Below are 20,713 nucleotides of genomic sequence, written 5' to 3' on the forward strand. Positions count from 1 at the left end.
CTTTTACCATGTTTTTATAATGTTTTTTTTCTTTTAGTTCTCTATTCTTTGTTTAGTTTTATTTCTCTAAAATATATATTCACTTCACAATCCAAGTGCATTATATTTATCCCTCATGTTCCTAGCATACCTAATTTCACTGTTATACCAATCAGGTTGCCTATCCTTTTTAACTCTCTATTCAACAACAGAAGCATGATTATCTAAAACTTTGTTCAACGTATCTTAAAATAATTGAAGACAGACAGAAGGATTCAAATTCAATATTATAAAAAATGTGTACTTTATAGGTCTAATAGAAATTCATTTTGGTCATTTAACTCCTGTATGTGATTGTACTGTGTGTATACTTTTTGTTTTTATTTACTTCTTTCCTTGTTAAACAAATATGATAATGGTCACTAATTGCATATTTACAGACATGTGATTCATGTACCTTATCTAGATCAATCGATGTACTAGAATCCTTTGTGACCGTTGTAGCATCTTCAATCAACTGTTGAATATCGAACGATTCTAAAACACTCAGCCATTTTAGGAGGTTTGCTTGGTGCTTTAAAATTCATATTAAAATCACCCAATAATACTATATCTAAATTAATGGTCACTGTCATTCCTGGTTCTTTTTCAAAATCATCAATCCAGTCTATTGTTGACTTTGGAGGTCTGTTCACAAAACATAGCAAAACTCATTTTTTTCATAATCTGGTTTTACTTCAAACCACATTGTGTCAATACCTCCTATTTCAATGTTGTTTTGTCATGAACATTTTTTTCTTTCTTTCAGATAAGTAACCAGTTATTTGTAATTCATTATCTGTATTGTTTTTAGTTAAAAATTATTTCACACATACCCACTACATCAGGTGGGTTATTTGTAAACATAAGTGTTTGTTTGATTTCATCATATTTACTTTCAATTCTATTAACATTATGAGAACAAATCCTGATATAGTACAACCTGTGACATCCTCTTAGTTATGTCCACCCTCTTAGATGGTCAACATCCAATGGTGAACATTTATTGGGATATTTAATCTTGATATGTTGGCCATTTATTTGGGGTCATAAAACATAGGTAGATGTGTTATATAATTATGTTACCTGTAAAAATCAATCAGGGTTGAAGTTTTTAGTTGGTATGTTTCATTAAAATGTACCTGTACAGGTAACTCATGTTTCTTTTAAAATTGACATTTCACCTTTTATTGAAAATGTAGAATAAACAATTGTTTTACTCTGTCAATTTATTATTATTATTTTTTTGGCCTTTAATTTTTTTTTTTTTTCATTTTTTGTATAGTTTTTTTTCATTACTTTTTTGTTCTTTTAATTTCTTCTTGGTATGAATCTTCAGTAGAAATGGCAAAAAGTCAAAGATAAAGTTATTGACAAGCATTTTAAATAAACAAACTTTTAATTATTGTTTTTTTTTTCTCAAGTAAACGGTTAATGTACATGATGTACATGATGTACATTGTATTCAATTGTTTGTTTGCATCAAAAACAAATTTTAAATGAACTATTACTATTAATAATAACTAATAATCATGCAAATGACATTTAAAAAAAATGAAAGTAATTAAACAATAAAATTGAGAAAGGAAGTCAGTTTCTTAACAAAATAAGATGATCAATATCAATCCTTTTACAATAAATTTTGATAACATATAATACATGTAATATTATTTTGGAAAACTACAAGTAGCATTATATGGTTTACGTGGTTTAGGAAAAAACTAATTTTGTTTATCAAAATTTATTTCAAATCTCAAAACAAGAGTTGTGCACAAACAATCACTGAAAAGATTTAGAGTGCATTTGTTTCTAACCCGAAATTTTGTCATCGATGACTATCGTTTAGTAAACGTTAAGCTGCTAGAAACAAATACATCGTTTGATAAACTTAATCGACCCCACGTTATCAGACAGAAATAGATTACACTGACGCACTGTAAACAAACAGGTAAAAGTGCGGGAAATAAATAACCAGGACTTTGCGAAAACAACACGTGCTTGTAATTATTTAAACGACAGATGCAGAAACTAATTGATCGTTTACACGTCTCAACGATAAACGATCAACGACTACGCGACATCGTTTATGTGAACGATGTCAACGTTGACAAAAACATGTAAGAAACAAATGGACTAAACGACTACGCGCGTAATCGTTTACATCGTTTAAGTTAGAAACAAATGCGCTCTTATTTTATTTTCCAAATGCCCACCTAGTTATCATCAAATTCTGATAAATGTTCATTAAAAATGCTAATCATAATGAAAAATGTTCTGAATATTTTTCGTAGTATTATATTGTCGAAACTGCTGGAACGGCATGATTCATATTCTTGGTATACATTTGCAAAGAATATTTCACTCAATCTAGGCCTTTCAGATAAAGTTAATAATTGCAGAGACTTGAATGAATTAATATAAGACTGTTAAAGTCCTTGATAAAAATTAATTTAAAGAAAAAAATTTAAGAATAAAAATGATTACAACTGTAAACTTGATTGTGTCAATAAGTAGAGATTTATTGGTCATAATTTAGAGATTTATTGGTCATAATTTAGAGATTTATTGGTCATAATTTAAAAATAGAAAATAGTGGATAATGTAAAATTCCTAGAAAGGATAGAATGTGTAAAACATTATCAAAGGTACCAGGATTATAATTTAATACGTCAGACGCGCGTTTCGTCTTCATAAGACTCATCAGATAAGAAAATCCGTATTTTTTCGAAAAATTCAAAGTTTTGTAACCGGAAATTTATTAAAATGACCACATTATTGAGATTCATGTCAACACCGAAGTGTTGACTACTGAGCTTGTAATACCATCGGGAACGAAACGTCCACCAGCAGTGGCATCGACCCAGTGGTGTTAATAGTTATCAAAGGTACCAGGATTATAATTTAATACGTCAGACCCGCGTTTCGTCTTCATAAGACTCATCAGTGACGCTCATATCAAAATATTTATAAAGCCAAACAAGTACAAAGTTGAAAGAGCATTGAGGATCCAAAATTCCAAAAAGTTGTGCCAAATACGGCTAAGGTAATCTATGTAAACACTCCTTCCTTGCTTGTAAAATTAACAAAACAACTTTGAGATAATCCATTTGACAATCATTTACCTTCTCATAATAATGTCTCTTACCCAAGAATTAAAAAGTAAAAGAAATGCTTAACCTCGAAAACATGGATCATATTTAAAATATCACATGACAATAAAAATACTATCAAATTTTGCTGTGATGAATATTCTATAGAGAAATAATGAATTGCCTTGATTTTATTTAGCAAGGTCCTAAAGACAATCTTAAACATATGTTAAACAATGTTGCATGCAGATCAGTCTATCTACAATAATAAATCATTTTGATTTTAGAAAATTAATTTGAGAAACACCTTTTCAATAGAAAAGGCAGGCATTGTAAATGTTTGCAGTTATAATTGAAAGTGATATTCATTTATTCTTCACTTACCAAAAAATAACTTAGATTAATTAAAAATTATATAAAAGGTATAATACCAAAACAAATAGTGATGAGACAATTTTTTTTATTAAGCTATTTGTTTAACTAGTTTTATTATTTCATCTACTTTTTTAATTTCTTGTCATAATCACAGTTAATAAATTTGACAAACAGATACATGTATATTTTACCTGAGACACATGACCTGTAAGTTACATAATTTTAACACTACAATGCATTCAAGATTTCCCTTTATCCTTAACTAGTTTTTGATTAATACCTTGTGTATTAGAAAAGCTACAGGGGGTATGATGATGGACATATAGGGCCACCATGATGAACATATTTTTATGGCCACCATTAATAAGATAAAGTAAGGGGTAGTACAGTAACTGTACCTTTATATTTACTAAAACCATATCTATCAAAAATATTATCACCAACATCTATTTGCAATGCATGGTTTTCCAAAATGATTAGATAATACATAGAAATAGATATTGCTAAAGTAAATACATAGATACAATATAATTTCACATCAATTAGGAAATTGGCCTCAGGGAGTTGATACAATAAATCACATGAAATGATAATATTATAATCATTATTAGACATTACAAAGTTTGTATCAAGCTTGTCATCACGTAATGTATCATGTCAACATGTTTGAGATAAAGCGTCAGCATTGTTTGAATTAATCAATGCATCATTAATACTATTAAGTTTTACAATAAACACTTTCTTAGTTGTGTCGAATAAATAATTACCATTCTCCTTTTCTTTAATGATAGCATAATTAACACTCCCCTTTTTTGTTTCTTTTAGAAATTCCATACTCTTGTGAAATAGAAAATGTGGACTTGCATTTTCAAGATAATAAATTGCATTCAGAGCATAATGTTGAAAGTGTGTTAAATGTGTTTGAAACAGTGGTTATATTGGCATTCTCTTCTTTGCCATTTTTTCATGCTGTACAAAATTTCAGTGTGTGGCCATACATCATGTACATGTTACATATTACATTTATAACATTTAATTTTCTTTCCAAATCTACACGAGGATGTTTTATTGTTAAGTTCACCACAATTAGCACATACATCATACTGACATTTATGTCATGGTTTTTCTTTTGCCTTAACATTTGACCAGAGACATGTCTCTGAACAATCTGATGTGCCTCTTCCATGTGTTCTTGTAATTCCCATGCCCACTGATTCTGAGGTATTGCCTTAACTTGGGATATTATTTATTGTTTTAATGTATCTGGATGTTAGTCTGGAGTTGAAATGAATATAGAAACCTTTATTCTGGCTGAAACTGTCAATCATATAGTAATTACATCTCATACTGTCGTATAAAAACCAATCCAAAATGTTGACACAGTTTTTGTAGGATTACATTTGCCCTGTACACATTTACATCATTTCCTGGGGAGAGTACTGAGACTATGATGTTACAATCCTTATTGCTACACGAATAAGGTGTCCATATCAGACTTTTATGGTCGTCTACATCTTTTGGGGATTTTCCAGCACTTACATCATTTCCACCAACTTGAAGAATAATATTCTCATATGTTCTTAAGTTCATTTTCATAATTTCACTAGTGATCTTATAAATGTTGGCACATCTGAATGTTCTTAAATCTGTCTTAGATAGGCCAGAAGTTCACATTTCTTTTAGAATGGATGAACCGATAATTATGTTTTTATCACTGGATTTAGATTGTTCAAAATTTCGGGTTTTGGTAGATTTTAAGTGTTGAATTTGGTTTTCAGGCTGGGATTTATTTTTGGTGATAGTTTGGTATGGTTCCTTATGAAGTTTCAATTTTGAGAGCCTAGGAGCTGGAATTAGTACTGTTTGTATTTACACATGACGTGTGTTGACAAATGTTGATGTTTGATAATCAATAGATATAGCTAAACTTTCAGTTTGTATGGAAACATCAATGCATTTTTTTACCAATTTTGATTCAAGACCATTAATAATCTGAATTATGTCCTCCCTACTTTTCCCATCATATTTGAAATCATTTTTTGATTTGGAAAGTTCAGTTATTGAGTCTAATGAGAGGTTAAGGTTTTGAGCTTGATTATTAATTCTCTTCGGACATTTGTCAGTTCTCTTGGGAAAATTCAATGGAACTTTTTAACATTTCTTCTATAAATTCAACTGGTGTGGATGATCTTGGTTGGGATGAAGTGATTTCTTTTTCAGGGGATTCACAGGTTGCCCAAAAAGTGTCAATCCAAGTATAAACAATACAACCTTGAATATTAATTAGATAATTAACCAGTACTTACATCTAATGCCACTGTTACTGAGTTACTGACAGTTTTGTATATATTTCCATACTGAAAATAAAGTTAAGATCATTATCGAAAATTATCTGTACATCTTGTAACATATGTTGTGCGACTATGCTATGTTACACTGTGCTTCTTTGGAGATAATTGCGAAATGTCTGGCACATTTTCAGCTGATAAATCCAGTGAAATACTTTCATTTTCTGAATTTTGTTCACTTGACTTACTATTTCCATTAAAAAGTATAGTTGCTTTGAAAAAATGAAACAGTGATTTCACAGCAGTAAAACTGTTTAGTAAAGACATGGTGATTAGACATAATCCACTTATCAGGAGCACTCAGAAACACATCCAGAATAGAACATGACGGTGAACGAACCTATATTACGTAGGGTTGTAATGAATACATGGTGTGGTCCTTCCCTTAATGATACAAACAAGAATGAATCAAGTCAGTTCATAAGGACACATATATATTCTTCCTACTCAATTGTTTTTACATGCAAAACCCGGAAAAAGATTTCTTTTTCTTTTTAAAACCTGACATTTTAAATGAAAACACAAAATTATTCTTGACAATGTAAGATATAGTTTTAAGTGAAGTAAGAGTAACTTATGTGTCGTTGCGTTTATAACGTGAATTAATTGAAAATAACTCGACTTACAAGCGTAAATTTGTTTAACCGAATGTTATCGTACTCGAAATTAACATTGTTTCTGGATTAGTTTTATGCATGAAAAAAACAACTCAATCTGGTCAATTTATGAACTGTTATATATTTTTTTTTATTGGAAATGGATACAGGGCAACAACTTTGTGTCTGTTGATTAGCAAATGATTGAGGAAATTACGTCATTCATTACCCTGTTCATTATACATCTGATAGTTTTACATTTAAATTTGGTATGATAGGTTCAAGCGACTTTGTAATTTAACAACGAGTGACTTTCAAAACATAATAAATGTTAAAACAAAACCAAATTTGTAAAATGGATAGTTCTTTGCTTCTCTCTATTTAATATCTTCTATCATCAATTATATACTTTCTCTCAAATTTAGACTTTGAAATATTTCAATTAATCGGGATAAAGTTTTTGATTTTTTCAATACGATTTTAACATTGTGTGCACAACAAATAACCGAAACTATGCAAATGCGGGTCAAATGTTCATCCATTCACTCCCAAACCTTATTATTTCTTTAGAAATCTGTTTAATATTATTGTTTTAGAAAGGTTATAAGAAGTTCTGATACAAAAAAAAAGTTTATTAAGAAATATCTTATCTTGTATATGGGTTCCGTACTGGATTGCTCTTAGTTTTTGAGACTGACTTTTATAGTTCGTAATACCAAAAACAATTGTTTTTTTATGATTAATTTAAAGGGAAAACAGAAAAAAACAGGAGCTATATTTACCAATATGAAACAGTGTTGAGTGTGCATTCTAATCATTTTAGTGGTTGATGATCGATAAGACAGGATGGCATTCCATGATTTCATAAAAACAGCTGCTTATTATACTTTGAGTTTGCTTACCGCTATCGTGACCATTCTTTGAAATAAATTAGAGTTGTCAAGTTGCCTGAAATAAGTCAGTCAAATCTAAAATAAAGACAGGGTGATGTGATGCATGTATGATTACCAAGACACATCATCTATAATTAACAATTAAAGATAAAAAGAAAGACTTCCATCGAAACAACATCTGATACAAAAATTTAATAACACTTTAAGATATTTGGATGATATATTGGGTCTAAATAATGACGACTTTACTATATACACTAAAGAGATATATCCTGCTGAACTTACTTTAAATAAAGCTAATACTAACAATGAACACTGCACTTTCCTGGTTCTTGATATCTATATCTGTAACGGAAGCTTAATACCAAAATGTATGAAGAAAGAGATGATTTTTCGTTTCCTAATATTAATTATCCATTTTTAGATGGTGAAGTGCCCTTGTCACCATCTTATGGTGTTTATATATCTCAACTTATTCGATTCGCTCGTGTATGTAACAACATATTCGATTTTAACGAAAGAAATCTCTGTATTACTGAAAAATTATTAAACCAGGGTTTTCGATATCACAAACTAGTCAAAACATTTACTAAATTTTATCATCCGTACAAGGACATCATTCATAAATATAAATCAACATGCAGACACCGTATACGTTCAGGTAATTTACATCCATTTTTTTATAGTAATATTCTATACATAGAACAAAAATATCGACATTCACCTCAAAAGCTAACCAAACCTTTAAAAAGACTTATATTTATGATAGTGTTGTCAGATCATTAAAGATGGCATATTTTGGTATTAATATGTATTCACTCATAGGGTCTGTGCATCGGAAATAAACACATTTATTCTATAACCAGTTGTTGGCATGATACGGCTTATATTCTTTTCATATATTTTATGATAGTATGATACTAAACCCCTAACGGGAGGGACTGTGCTTGATTTTCATATGATGAAGACATAATCTTTTAGTGAGTTTAATCGAGGTCTGGAGCTGGCATGTCAGTAACTGCTAGTAGTCCCTTGTTAATTGATGTATCATATTTTTTTGCTTAGTTTCTTAACAGAGGGACGAAAGATACCAAAGGGACAGTCAAACTCATAAATCTAAAACAAACTGACAACGCCATGGCTAAAAATGAAAAAGACAAACAAACAACAGCACACACGACACAACATAGAAAACTAAAAAATAAACAACACGTATCCCCACCAAAAAACTTGGGGTGATCTCAGGTGCTCCGGAGGGGTAAGCAGATCCTGCTCCACATGCGGCACCCGTCGTGATGATTATGTGATAACAAATCCGGTAAATAGTCTAATTTGGTAGGTCACATTCATGAAAGGGAATGGGATTGTAGTTACGACGTAAGGAACATATCCCATATCATTTGTGATACGGTTATTCCATAACGGTCAACCAACTCGTGATGGCGTCCGTAAAATTTACGAAGGGATGATTTCAACTTCACCATTTGGAACTCTTGGTTTAATAGTTACCTCTTAAGTTACCTATTCTGACATCGGACTCAGACTTCTTTTTAACTGAGTTTTACTGTGCGTATTAATGTGTGTGTGTTTATTCTACATTGGCTAGAGGTATAGGAGGAGGGTTGAGATCTCACAAAACATGTTTAATTCCGCCGCACTTTTGCGCCTGTCATAAGTCAGGAGCCTCTGTCTTTTGTTAGTCTTGTATGTTTTTTAATTTTAGTTCATTTATATGTTTTGGAGTTTAGTTTTCATTGTCCATTTTCATTGAACTAGTTCACATTTTGTCTAGGAGCCAGCTGAAGCCCGCCTCCGGATGCGGAATTTTCTTGCTGTTTTGAACATCGGTGGCCGTCGGCTGTTTTTCTACTGTTTGGTCGGATTGTTGTCTCTCTGACACATTCACCATTCCATTCTCAATTTTATTCCGTACTATTATCATAATTTGAAAAACTTACGGTAAGCTTTAAACAGTCCAATACAGCAACATGTTAAACATTGAAATATTGAAAACCAACGACTGAATCAGTATAACAAACATAAATAAAAAATTATAAAATGAAAGACAGCTACAAACGACAGACGTAGGAGAAACGTGACTAAGTTGAACACTTGTGTCTGATTCATTTGTTCTTTTGAACAATAACACATCTTTTAACTAACCAACGACAACCACAAGATTACAATTGTACAGCTTTGCATGATAAATACATATAACGGCGGGATTTAACATTCTGTTACATTTCAATTTTCTACTCACCGTGGCTAGTTAAGTTTGTATAACAATATTACAATAAGCACACACTGTACATACGTTTTGAAAGAGATTATCCATACTCATTCTGGGGGTTCTATATCTGTAGTTAATAAAACTATGTTCAGAACAACCAAAAACATTATACCCAGGGTTTTTCCGCGAAACTTTCGTATATTTTGTCTCTTAAGATAACTGAAAAAATTGTCAACAAAATTAATGTTTGATTACTGTTCCAATTACTGCTAGCTTAAAATGCGTAAAAGACTACCAATAAATTTGTCTAGTTTGCAAACTTTACTCAATTTAAACAAATATGTTGTTTTGAAAAATTATAATATTACAATCCTGTCTGTCTTTCACCGAATGTGACCTACCGATTTAGACCTATCACCGTTTTAACTAACATTAGCAACACGAAGGATGTGCCACATGTGAATGAGGATCTGCTTACTCTGCCATTGCATCTGAGATCACCACCAGTTTTTGGTGCAGTTCGTGTTGTTTAGTCTTTAATTTTCTATGTTGTGTTTATGTACTGTTGTTTGTCTGTAAGTTAATTCTTGTTTTTGTCATGGCGTTGTCAGTTTATTTTAGACCTATGAGTTTGAATGTACCTTCGGTATCTTTCGCCTCTCTGAAGTCTAACATGAATCATGCCATTTACTGTATTATAAGCAATTGTCAGTATGTGTGCATTGTTACAACCTGTTATCAAACAGATATATCACACTTCCATTGGTCTTCCTAAGTAAATATTTTGCATTGATGAATATGATAGATTTATTCTGAAATTCGTTTCAAAATTGTTTTTGCCGGCACCTGGACTACAATCGAATTACATCATTAAAAATAAGTCTCTGTCGTACATTGTCGTAGTTTGACAGCTCTAACAACATAACAAATAATGTTTTCTAGAAAAAATAGTTGCCTTTCCTGTACGTGTTGCTGGTTTGCTCTAACATTGATTAAATATACCTTTTCGAATACATTTTCCAATTGTACTATCCATATTTATAAATGTCTGTCAATTGAATTGTGTATAACATTCACATGTATTATATTCTAGAAATCTATGACAAGGACATTATGCTTATGATATTGAATTGATAAAGTAACTTAATATGACATGCAATGTTCTCAGTGGTGATGCTATCCTGTATCTGCTCAGAACAGGATACTGCACTGGAGAAGATATGAAAACAATCGAATCACATTACTAGTAGTACATTTCTTTCGAGGTTTGACGGCTCTCACAACATTATAAGTAACGTGTTTCTGAAAAACAATAATGTCTTCCTGTGTTGCTGGTTTGCCCTCGCAAAGATTACATTTATTTCTACAACAATAAAATTTCATGATTCTACAGAAATAAGTTGCCGTGATGTGTTGCTAGCTGGTTTGCTTTCGCAATGATTTAGTTTTTCTTCTTTAAATTTTTTGAAGTTTTCCAACATAGATTTATAAATGCGTGTCAATTTATTTTGGTATTACATGTGAAGTGTACAATGTTCTAGAAATCAACAATAAGGACGTTTAGATCGACATTTGATGTGTTTGCGCTTTTGATTTTGCCGTTTGATAAGGGACTTTCCGTTTTGAATTTTCCTAAGTTCAGTATGTTTTGTTATTTTATTATTTATATTAATGTTTATCAATTAAAAGTGCTTAAGATCGTCTGAATTCGGCCACTCTTGTATTTTGCCCTATTTTAAGGTATCAAGTGGAATTAATTTTATAAAACATGTATACACTAATATGTAAACAATAAAATACTGCTTGTGGTTCATGCATAACAATCGAATTACAACGCTGGACATACATATCTTTAAAGATTTGACGGCTCTTACAAAACTGTATGTAACTTATTTCCATTAAACATGATTTGCATTCGTTCGTTGCTGGTTTGCTCTTGCAATGATCTAATGAATCGCTTTGAAAACATTTTATTTGCAAAATGTAATGCAATCATAACGATTTATTAGTTTGTAAGTACCTAGAGACCAATCAATTTACAATGGTCCCTATATGTTGCTGGTTTACAGCCGTATTATATCATTTCTATCCTTTTTTTTTCATTTTTCAAAGTAAAATAAGTTTTTGTGAAAGCAATATTTATGGTCAGCTTTTTTCATCTGTTTGCAGTTTCCCTATAAAAGTTTAAATATCGTTTATGATTTATTTACTATAACGTTTAAACTATACCAGTTTCAAGAACTAAAAAAAAAGTCATTTAAACTGATGTAATTTAATAGATAAGATAGCTTAAGATCATATAACTATGGTCAACGAAAAGGTTACCCTGCATCATTCACTACATGCACAAAATTGTACTTTCAGATTTTGTTGTTTATTTAAATTCATCATTTTGGTAAGGGGTGAAGCTGCCAAAAGACCAGGAGTCGATTTCACACGATAACTTACGAATAAGATTGATCGTAAGTTATGAACAATTCAGTATACTTATGATCAATCTTAGTCGTTATTTATTTTATAAAATATAAAACCGACTTCAGATTTTTAAAGACTTGATAGGAGACCTACAACATCCTATATTTAACATAAATACGTGAAACATGATATTCCCTGTACAAAACATTTGTCAGTATGTATATAATATTTTATCCAGTTTTTAGACAGATGTATTACACTGCGATTGGTCTTTGTCCAAGGTAAATCTGTTTCCATTGATGAATATGACAGAATTTATGCAGAAACACGTTTCAAAAATATTATTTTGCAGGGACCTGGAAAACAACACAATAACAACGTTGGACATAAATATTTTTAAAGATTGTACAGCTCTCACAAGACTGTAAGTAACTTGATTCCACAAAGTATAATTTGACAGCTCTGACAAAACTGTAAGTAACCTGATTCCACATAGTATAATTTGACAGGTTTGACAACACTGTAAGTAACCTGATTCCACAAAGTATGGTTTGACAGCTCTAATAACATTGTAAGAACACAAACAACAGACACCAAGTGATGGATACAATGTGGCTTATATTGTTTAATTCAATTTTACTGAGAGCAAAATTTGATTGATTGATTATTGGTTTGCTCAAACGTACAGTGGCAAATATTTCATGCATATTCAGGACGAGAAGTAGTTTCAGAAGTATATTATAAAGTATAAGTTATTACTAAATAAATGTTTAATTTTTAAGTAGTTTAGTGTGACGTCCATTTTCACTGAACTAATACACATTTTTAAGAGTACCTGCGGGTGCGGGATTTTCTCACTGCGTTGAAGACCCATTGGTAGCCTTCGACTATTGTCTGCTATTTTGTCGGGTTGTTGTATCTTTGACATATTCCCCATTTCCATTCTCAATGTTATTGTTTAAATTAATGTCATTGAAAAGATCAGATAACTATTTACCGAATTTGTTATCACATAAGCAACACGACGGGTGCCGCATTTGGAGCAGGATCTGTTTACCCTTCCGAAGCACCTGAGATCACCCCTAGTTTTTTGGTGGGGTTCGTGTTGTTTATTCTTTAGTTTTCTATGTTGTTTCGTGTGTGCTGTTGTTTGTTTGTCTTTTTCATTTTTAGCCATGGCGTTGTCAGTTTGTTTTAGATTTATGAGTTTGACTGTCCCTTTGGTATCCTTCGTCCCTCTTTTAAGCTCATCTAAATAGTGTCAATGGAGAGTTTGCTCTGTATTATTTTATGATACAATAACTAACTGGACCATGGATTACTTTTTATAATAATCTTTTCTTAAAATGAGTGTACTTATAAATCATCATATTCCAGACCAAACCTTTCTCAAAAGGAGTGTACTTATAAATCCAGTGATAAATGTCTAGACTTTGTAATTCACCTTTTCAGAATAACATAAGTGTTGTACTTTGTTACGTTTTACGTTTGACTGTTTTATATTTTGCCCAAACAATAGAATAAAAATTGTATAAAGCTACTTAATGTCTAATGCAACTTCTGTTTTGTCATTGTGTAGGGTTATTATTAATATGTATGCAATAGTTTTAAGAGAAGTGTATACATTTCGTTTTAATTTGAGTTTGTACGATTTGTAAGAAGTCAATATTCAGAACATTTAGATGTATGTAATTGATTAGATGATATAACTGAGGAGATATAAATGTGGTCGATGGAGAGATTTCCTCATTTGTTTTAGGACAAGATAGTTAATTGGAGCAAAGATGACAATAATATCCTGATAAAATTGAGAATAATCTAAAAGTTGATACTTTAAGATCAGCATACGGCCTTCAACAATGAGCAAAACCCATAACCACATAATTAGCTTTAAAAGATTCCTACATGACAAATGTAAAATAGTTCAAACGAAAAAACTTTGACCTGAATTATGTAAAAAAAAACAGTAAACGAAAATTAAGTACTATATATATATATATCGCATTTAATGACAACCTTTTAGTTATGTGCTAACATTCGACTAAAAGGATTAAATTCCTGTGTAGGTCTTTAACACCCTACAGGAAGATAAAATAGAAAATGCAAAAAACGAACCTATATTATTTGGGCCTTGAATGAATACATGGTGTGATCCTTCACTTAGTCATACAAACAAGGATACGTCATGTCAATCTTAAGGTCGCAGATACACTCTTTCTTGTCCATTTTTTTCCATGAAAAAAACAAGACTACTTTGTAGCTTTATTTTACCAGAACTTTTAACTGTAGTCACGACAAAAACCGTAGCAATGTAAAATGTAAAAATACGAGGAAATATACGTTGTTATGAAATTAAGCATAACTAACAAGAGTAAATCAATTGATCGAATGTAATCTATCTCGAAAAAACTTTCATCATAAATTGGAATTCTTTACGCGAAAAAAAAAAACACAAATAGTGTCCGCTTAATTGATAAGCTGTAATATATGTTTCATTAAAGGTTGCACTTTGTAAATACAGCTGTTTCACAATCCACAACCTCCATGGGGAGATATATAATATCGTATATACATAAGTTGGGAATGTTACCAGTATAAAAAAATATGGTAACGGCGAAAATTGAATTCTGAGGAAAACCCAAAGTGGATGGAGATGTTAAAAATATGCCGCACAGCCCTATGGTTTGACCTTCGAATAAAATAGTAGTGCATATCAACTTTCCATACTAGGATTTCCTTTTTACGAAACTTCCTAGTAAATGTGACACTGTTTAGACTCAAAGGGAGTTCCTATGGGCAATTGCATTGTCTATTTTTACAGAAAAAAGTAAAATCACAAAAATACTGAACTTAGAGGAAGATCAATTGGGAAAGTCCATGATCACATGGCAAAATCAAATAACAAAACGCATCAAAAACGAATGGACAAGAACTGTCATATTCCTGACTTGGTACAGGCATTTTCAAATGTAGAAAATGGTGGATTAAACCTGGTTCTATAGTGCTAACCCTCTCACTTTAATGACAGTCTCATCAATTTCCGATATTTTTACATTGATGCGTTAAATAAACAGACACAATAAATAAAATAGTCAAAATATGGGTACACCAGTCATCATCGTTTAACAATTTTAAAAGGAACAATTTAACAGAACACAAAAACATCTACTACTTTACAGAAGTACAACCTAAAAATGAATAAATGTCAACAACCTTATGGCTGTTGATGGTTAAAGATCGAGAAAATGACGTCATTCATTACCCTGCACATAAGATAAATGACTGAACAATGTAACTTTTTGAATTGAATGTGTGCAAGTGACCTCGTATATCAACAATTAGTGAATCAAAGAACATAATGAATTTTAGTATAATACTCAACATCATACATTTACTATTTGTTATTAGATTTTCACAAATAGTTATTTTAAGGTGTAGTGTGTATTAATATTACTGCTCTTTTCCGAATGATAACTTCCAAAATATTGACGTACAGTTTTCTTCTTTATTTGTTCTTTTTAACAGCAAAACAATATTTCAACTGATTAACGATAACTACTTTATTTCAAGTATATATCGTTAAATAATACATGTATACAGTGGCAGAATTTAACATCTAGTCAGAGTTATATTCTCTACTAATTGAACAATTGTGTAACAACAAAACATAAGAACATCATTTTAAAACTAACTCATCAGATTGACACGGCACAAAAAACAACGAACACAAGATAAAAGATTCAAAAGACCGAGTTTCCGCAGTTATCAAGGGCTTATTCAAAGACCGTAACAATTAATTATAATTTAACACACCAGAATGAATTAAGTACCAATCAAAATCAAAAGGACAAACTACACAAAATACCGATATAATAATTCATCAATAATTGAAACCGACAGTGTTTTATTCTGTTAATATAGTATAAGAGGAACTAAGTTTTGTTTTTGCTTCAAATAGATTCAAGTTACATTACATTTTTATTTATTGTATCAACAGGTACTTAGGCAAAAATCCACTGGACTGCTCAAAATGTGAACTAATAAAGTTAAAGGAATTTCTGCGAAATTTGAATGCGTTCACTGCTTCGTGTGACAACAAACCGCTCATTGATCATAACTTCACCAACTGCAAAGGTAGTATATCTAATACAGCTTATTTTTGAAATAAAAACAAAGAAAAAATGTCACTGTAGAATGAAAACAAAGATATGCAGCATGCAGCTATGTTTGTCAAACAAATAAATATGGCAACCCTGAAAGGCCCCACGTGATTCCGCTTCAGCAAGTGAAAAGTCCTTATATCTACACAGGTAAATTCTCTACAGTTTTTACATCTTTATTTTACAGTCTTCTTCTCTGCAAAAAACGCACATGGTTAACCTCAGTAAATTACAAATGTACTGATAATAGCATCATGTATAATTTTATTGCATACATTTTTTTTTCTAACTATAGTTGAGTTCCTCACTCTAAGCGCATTCTGGATATTGACCCATGTAAACGCATTTTGTGAGATCTTTTAATATACTAAGTCTTATACGTGTATTTGTATCGCTCTTACATCATTTAGACTGTTCTACTTATTTGTGTATTGCACTTCTGATGCAAACTTAATAGTAGACTTAAATGTGTTTATTAGCGATAACAACAGGACATAGAAAAGAAACCTCAACTGTTTCCCAGCAGCAAACAAGCCTTATTATAACTAGTACAGGTAAGACGAAATTTCTCTTTGATAATGAGTTTAAACTTTTTTTATTTTTAGCATGTTTAGGATTAAAAATAAAAACTAGCCATACGAGATAAACTACCATTAAGCGTCAATTAAGAGAAATGCTCAGTTAAGTGTTCTTGTTTTGAACACCATTGTAATATTCCTAAGTTAGGATTCGCACATTCAGACAACACTGAAACCTGTGTTGAATTTGACAGGTTAATATATTTTGCTCCGGAAATGAATTTTTCTGTTCTTAGCTGTTATACTTTACAAAAAGAAAGGTCAAACTAACAAACATATGTCCAATACAGTAACCTGTACTTTGAGACCTTTATGTGTTTGCGATTTATTTACTTTTCTCCTCACTTATATATTCGAAAAAAAACGTCTTTAATTAGTTGTTTTATACTAAAATTTGATTTTACATCTTTATGAATTAACTTACATTCATAAGTAAATGTATTTCTAATTTTCTGTAACCAAATTCTGGTAAACTTCTTTTTCAATATATATTAGGTTGTCGTATCACAATTTTACCTTTTTTCTCAATTATCTATTTTCACTAAAAGCAATCATGTCAAGAGAAATATGATTTAGTACTGGTACAGTTAACACTTTGATTTCCAGTAAAAACAACTGTCGACAATTGCATTACTTCTTACTATGCTGCTGTCTGTTTGTTGAATAGTTATTTTCTCGACAAGACACGTTCTTACTCATTTTATTGAATGATTGATTGATTCTTGCTTGTTTCAATAATTTCTTGTTTACATTTCTTTTGTCAGAATCAGAAACAACAGAATCATATACTGCTGCAACAGATAATGCAGCAGGTACATCAGAAAGTACTTCAGGTAAGATCAGACCTCGTTATATTAACGAAGGAGAACATTAAATGTTCATTAATGAAACACATAATTAAAAATACTTAAACTTAACGTTTCTAAATATCTTCAATATATGCACACTAATTAGGGAGAAAAAAACAATATCTGTAATTATGCTTATTGGATGTGCATTTGAAAGTTATCAACAATAAATCAGGGATTATATTTAGATTTGGGAAGCAAATTTGTCAATTATCAATTCTAGTGATTGTTTGGTCTTTAAATTCAAAATGTTACCCGAGAGCGTAGACTGCCAGAATAGATTCATCATTTTACCTTTATATTGATTGAATCGACTAACAATTTAGAACAAATTCAACATTTGAACTGTAATTCTTTCCCATTTTGAAGAACGCTTACAGTAATGCCAGGCATTTGAATGGTAAGAACATAGACTTGCTGGACTATATTCATATACATATTCATCAGATTACCCATCAATGTTTGCAATAGTTAATAATACGCATACTGACATTTCTAAGTAAAATGTTTGATTGGATCCGGAACATGAACCTTCAAGGAATGATTTAAGACCGTATCAACTTAAAATGTCCACGCAATTTTTCAATACTCTCTGTTGTTCATAACTCATGATATATTTACTGTTATTAGTTTTTTATGTGGTCTTAAAAATACATGTTGTGAGTGTTACTGTTGGGTGTCTGCATACAAGTATATTGCTTGTTTCTGTTAATTTTTAATTTGGTACATTGTATTCTAACACCATTTCTAGATGATGTGTTCAATATATATGTAAATAAAAAAGCAAATGTAGTCCATTTTCTTTTTAAAGTAGTAGTATATGTCTACTTTGTACATTATTTGTGCTATTTATAATGATAATGTTTATATATAACTTTTGGATTATTAATAAATATTACTACTTGATATTGTATTTACGAATACTGCACTCTTACGACTGTTCTTTCATAATGGGTTCATGCTGTCTGTGTAGGATGAAAACATTTACTTTAAATGTACTACATATAATGTTTACGAACCAAAATGTTTAAGTGATGTTACATTCAAAACAATATTTTTTTTCCATGGGAATAACAAGTTATGCCCCATTCAATCCATGAGACCACTGAATCCATGATACCCAGTTGCAGTAAAAAGAGTCGTCAGAAACCATGCTCTTTTACTTTCGATTAATTCGAAACTAAAAGCTAAAAAAAAATGGTCAAAGTTCCGTTTTCTTTTTCATTGTTAAGTAAATTAATGCACACATACGTTGCGATTAATTGGTGTATTGGGATATTGAAACAAGTTATTGTAGTCTTTGCACAAAGTTTAACATTGTTCTAACATTAATAGTGGAGCGGCGGAGCAGACAATTTCAGAAATTTAAATTACCTAAATACCTCATGGACTTTTAATAGCTCGTTGGAAAGCTGAAATCGTGTACTTTTTGAAAATATGTGTCGTCAATATGAAAGCTGGTACCATTATGCCGAAAATCAAGGTCAAAGGTCATCACTTAAAAAATCCTATTTTCATCTCGAGAAACAATACCATTGATATTTTTCAAAATTAATAATCTATTCAATAAATTAAATGAGTATTACTATGTATCAATGTGTTAGTTCATACAACTTTGTTTTTTTTATTTGGACTTGTCGTCAAAAGAAAGTTATATTTAACTTTTTTGAAGGTAGTCCGTGGTATACACATTTTAAAGCCTAATAAAAACCAGTAGCAAAATAACCTTGATATTTCACCTCGACAAATAGCATTTCTCTTTTCAGGAAAAAAGTGTTTAAAAGAGTATCCAAATGCATAGTTTATAAATAAAACAATAAAAATGTGCAGCCGTGCTAAATTTCCTTTCAGTTTTCAAGGATAAGACATGTCACTGAGTTTTCCTTAAATGAACTTTCTCAATACAAGATACCTTTTGATATAATATAGATATAATCTATTCAATAAATTAAATGAGTATTACTATGTTAGTTCATACAAATTTGTTTTTTTATTTGGACTTCACGTCAAAAGAACGTTATATTTAACTTTTTTGAAGGTAGTCCGTGGTATACAAATTTCAAAGCCTAATAAAAACCAGTAGCAAAATAACCTTGATATTTCACCTCGACAAATAGCATTTCTTAAATACTTCAGGAAAAAAGTGTTTAAAAGAGTATCCGAAATGCATAGTTTATAAATAAAACAATAAAAATGTGCAGCCGTGCTAAATTTCCTTTCAGTTTTCAAGGATAAGACATGTCACTGAGTTTTCCTTAAATGAACTTTCTCAATACAATATACCTTTTGATATAATATAGATATTGGAGTGGTAAACTACACAATGAGAGCAAGTATTTTGTAGAAATTATTCAAACATTAAGACGTGAACGTTAATTTTGGTACTAGTATCTATGATGAGTTTAATTTCATAAAATTGAAACGTGGGACAAAAAACCCATAATAAACCAAAATAAAACTATCAAATATTGTAACAAAAACTATTTTCATGATATTTCATCTGTGTCATCAGCTATGTCAGCGGATACTGACTGGACATTATTACAATTTCCTACATTTTGGCAAAAACATAAATCAGTGCAGGGAAGACCCTGCTCCTTGCAAACACATGCTTCCTGGCATGCTTTTTTCCCCTTACACGAACAAATAAGATCTTGTAGAAAGTCTGATGCCATTTGTCCTTCAAAGAAAACTGGCTCTAACTTGTCATTTTGTGCAGTTTCCCAACCAAAAGCACATGGTGAGCCATTATTTGGGTTGGCCAAATTTGCCGACACCCAAATTTTGATTTGCCAGATTGCACGCAGTACGTGTTGTTTAAATACGGATTAACATGGCGGAAGCTTTATAAGACTTTTATCAGTTAACCGGTATTTTTTTCAATTTCAATAGATTTGATATAAATGTGTATTGAAATCATTTAATAATTTTGTTATATTTTAAAATTTTCGTCGTGGTATTTAATTTGACAGATTAATTGTCCAGTATATTGATTGCTATAATTGTTATTCCAAAAAACATAGAATTAATTAGAATTTAGACAACTTGTCTATCAGCTCGGGGCAAGATATAAAGTAACCATAATTAGTATATATGTCTTTTTAAACAGTGACTTTAAATCAGTAATCCGATTTAATTTTACGATTTAGTTCATTATTTTATT

At 30.8% G+C, this 20,713-nt stretch overlaps 1 protein-coding gene across 1 annotated transcript in view; it reads left to right on the plus strand.

Moving 5' to 3' along the window:
* The window catches only part of LOC139492126 (uncharacterized), a 73,145-nt gene that overhangs the window by 47,916 nt on the left and 4,516 nt on the right, over positions 1-20,713 (plus strand). The window contains exons 3-4 of the mRNA XM_071280264.1: positions 12,317-12,388; positions 15,962-16,098. Coding sequence (XP_071136365.1) covers positions 12,317-12,388; positions 15,962-16,098 — 209 coding nt within the window. The remainder of the gene's footprint in view (positions 1-12,316; positions 12,389-15,961; positions 16,099-20,713) is intronic.

The sequence above is a fragment of the Mytilus edulis genome, chromosome 10 (genome assembly GCF_963676685.1).
Source record: "Mytilus edulis chromosome 10, xbMytEdul2.2, whole genome shotgun sequence".
Taxonomy (NCBI): Eukaryota; Metazoa; Mollusca; class Bivalvia; order Mytilida; family Mytilidae; genus Mytilus; species Mytilus edulis.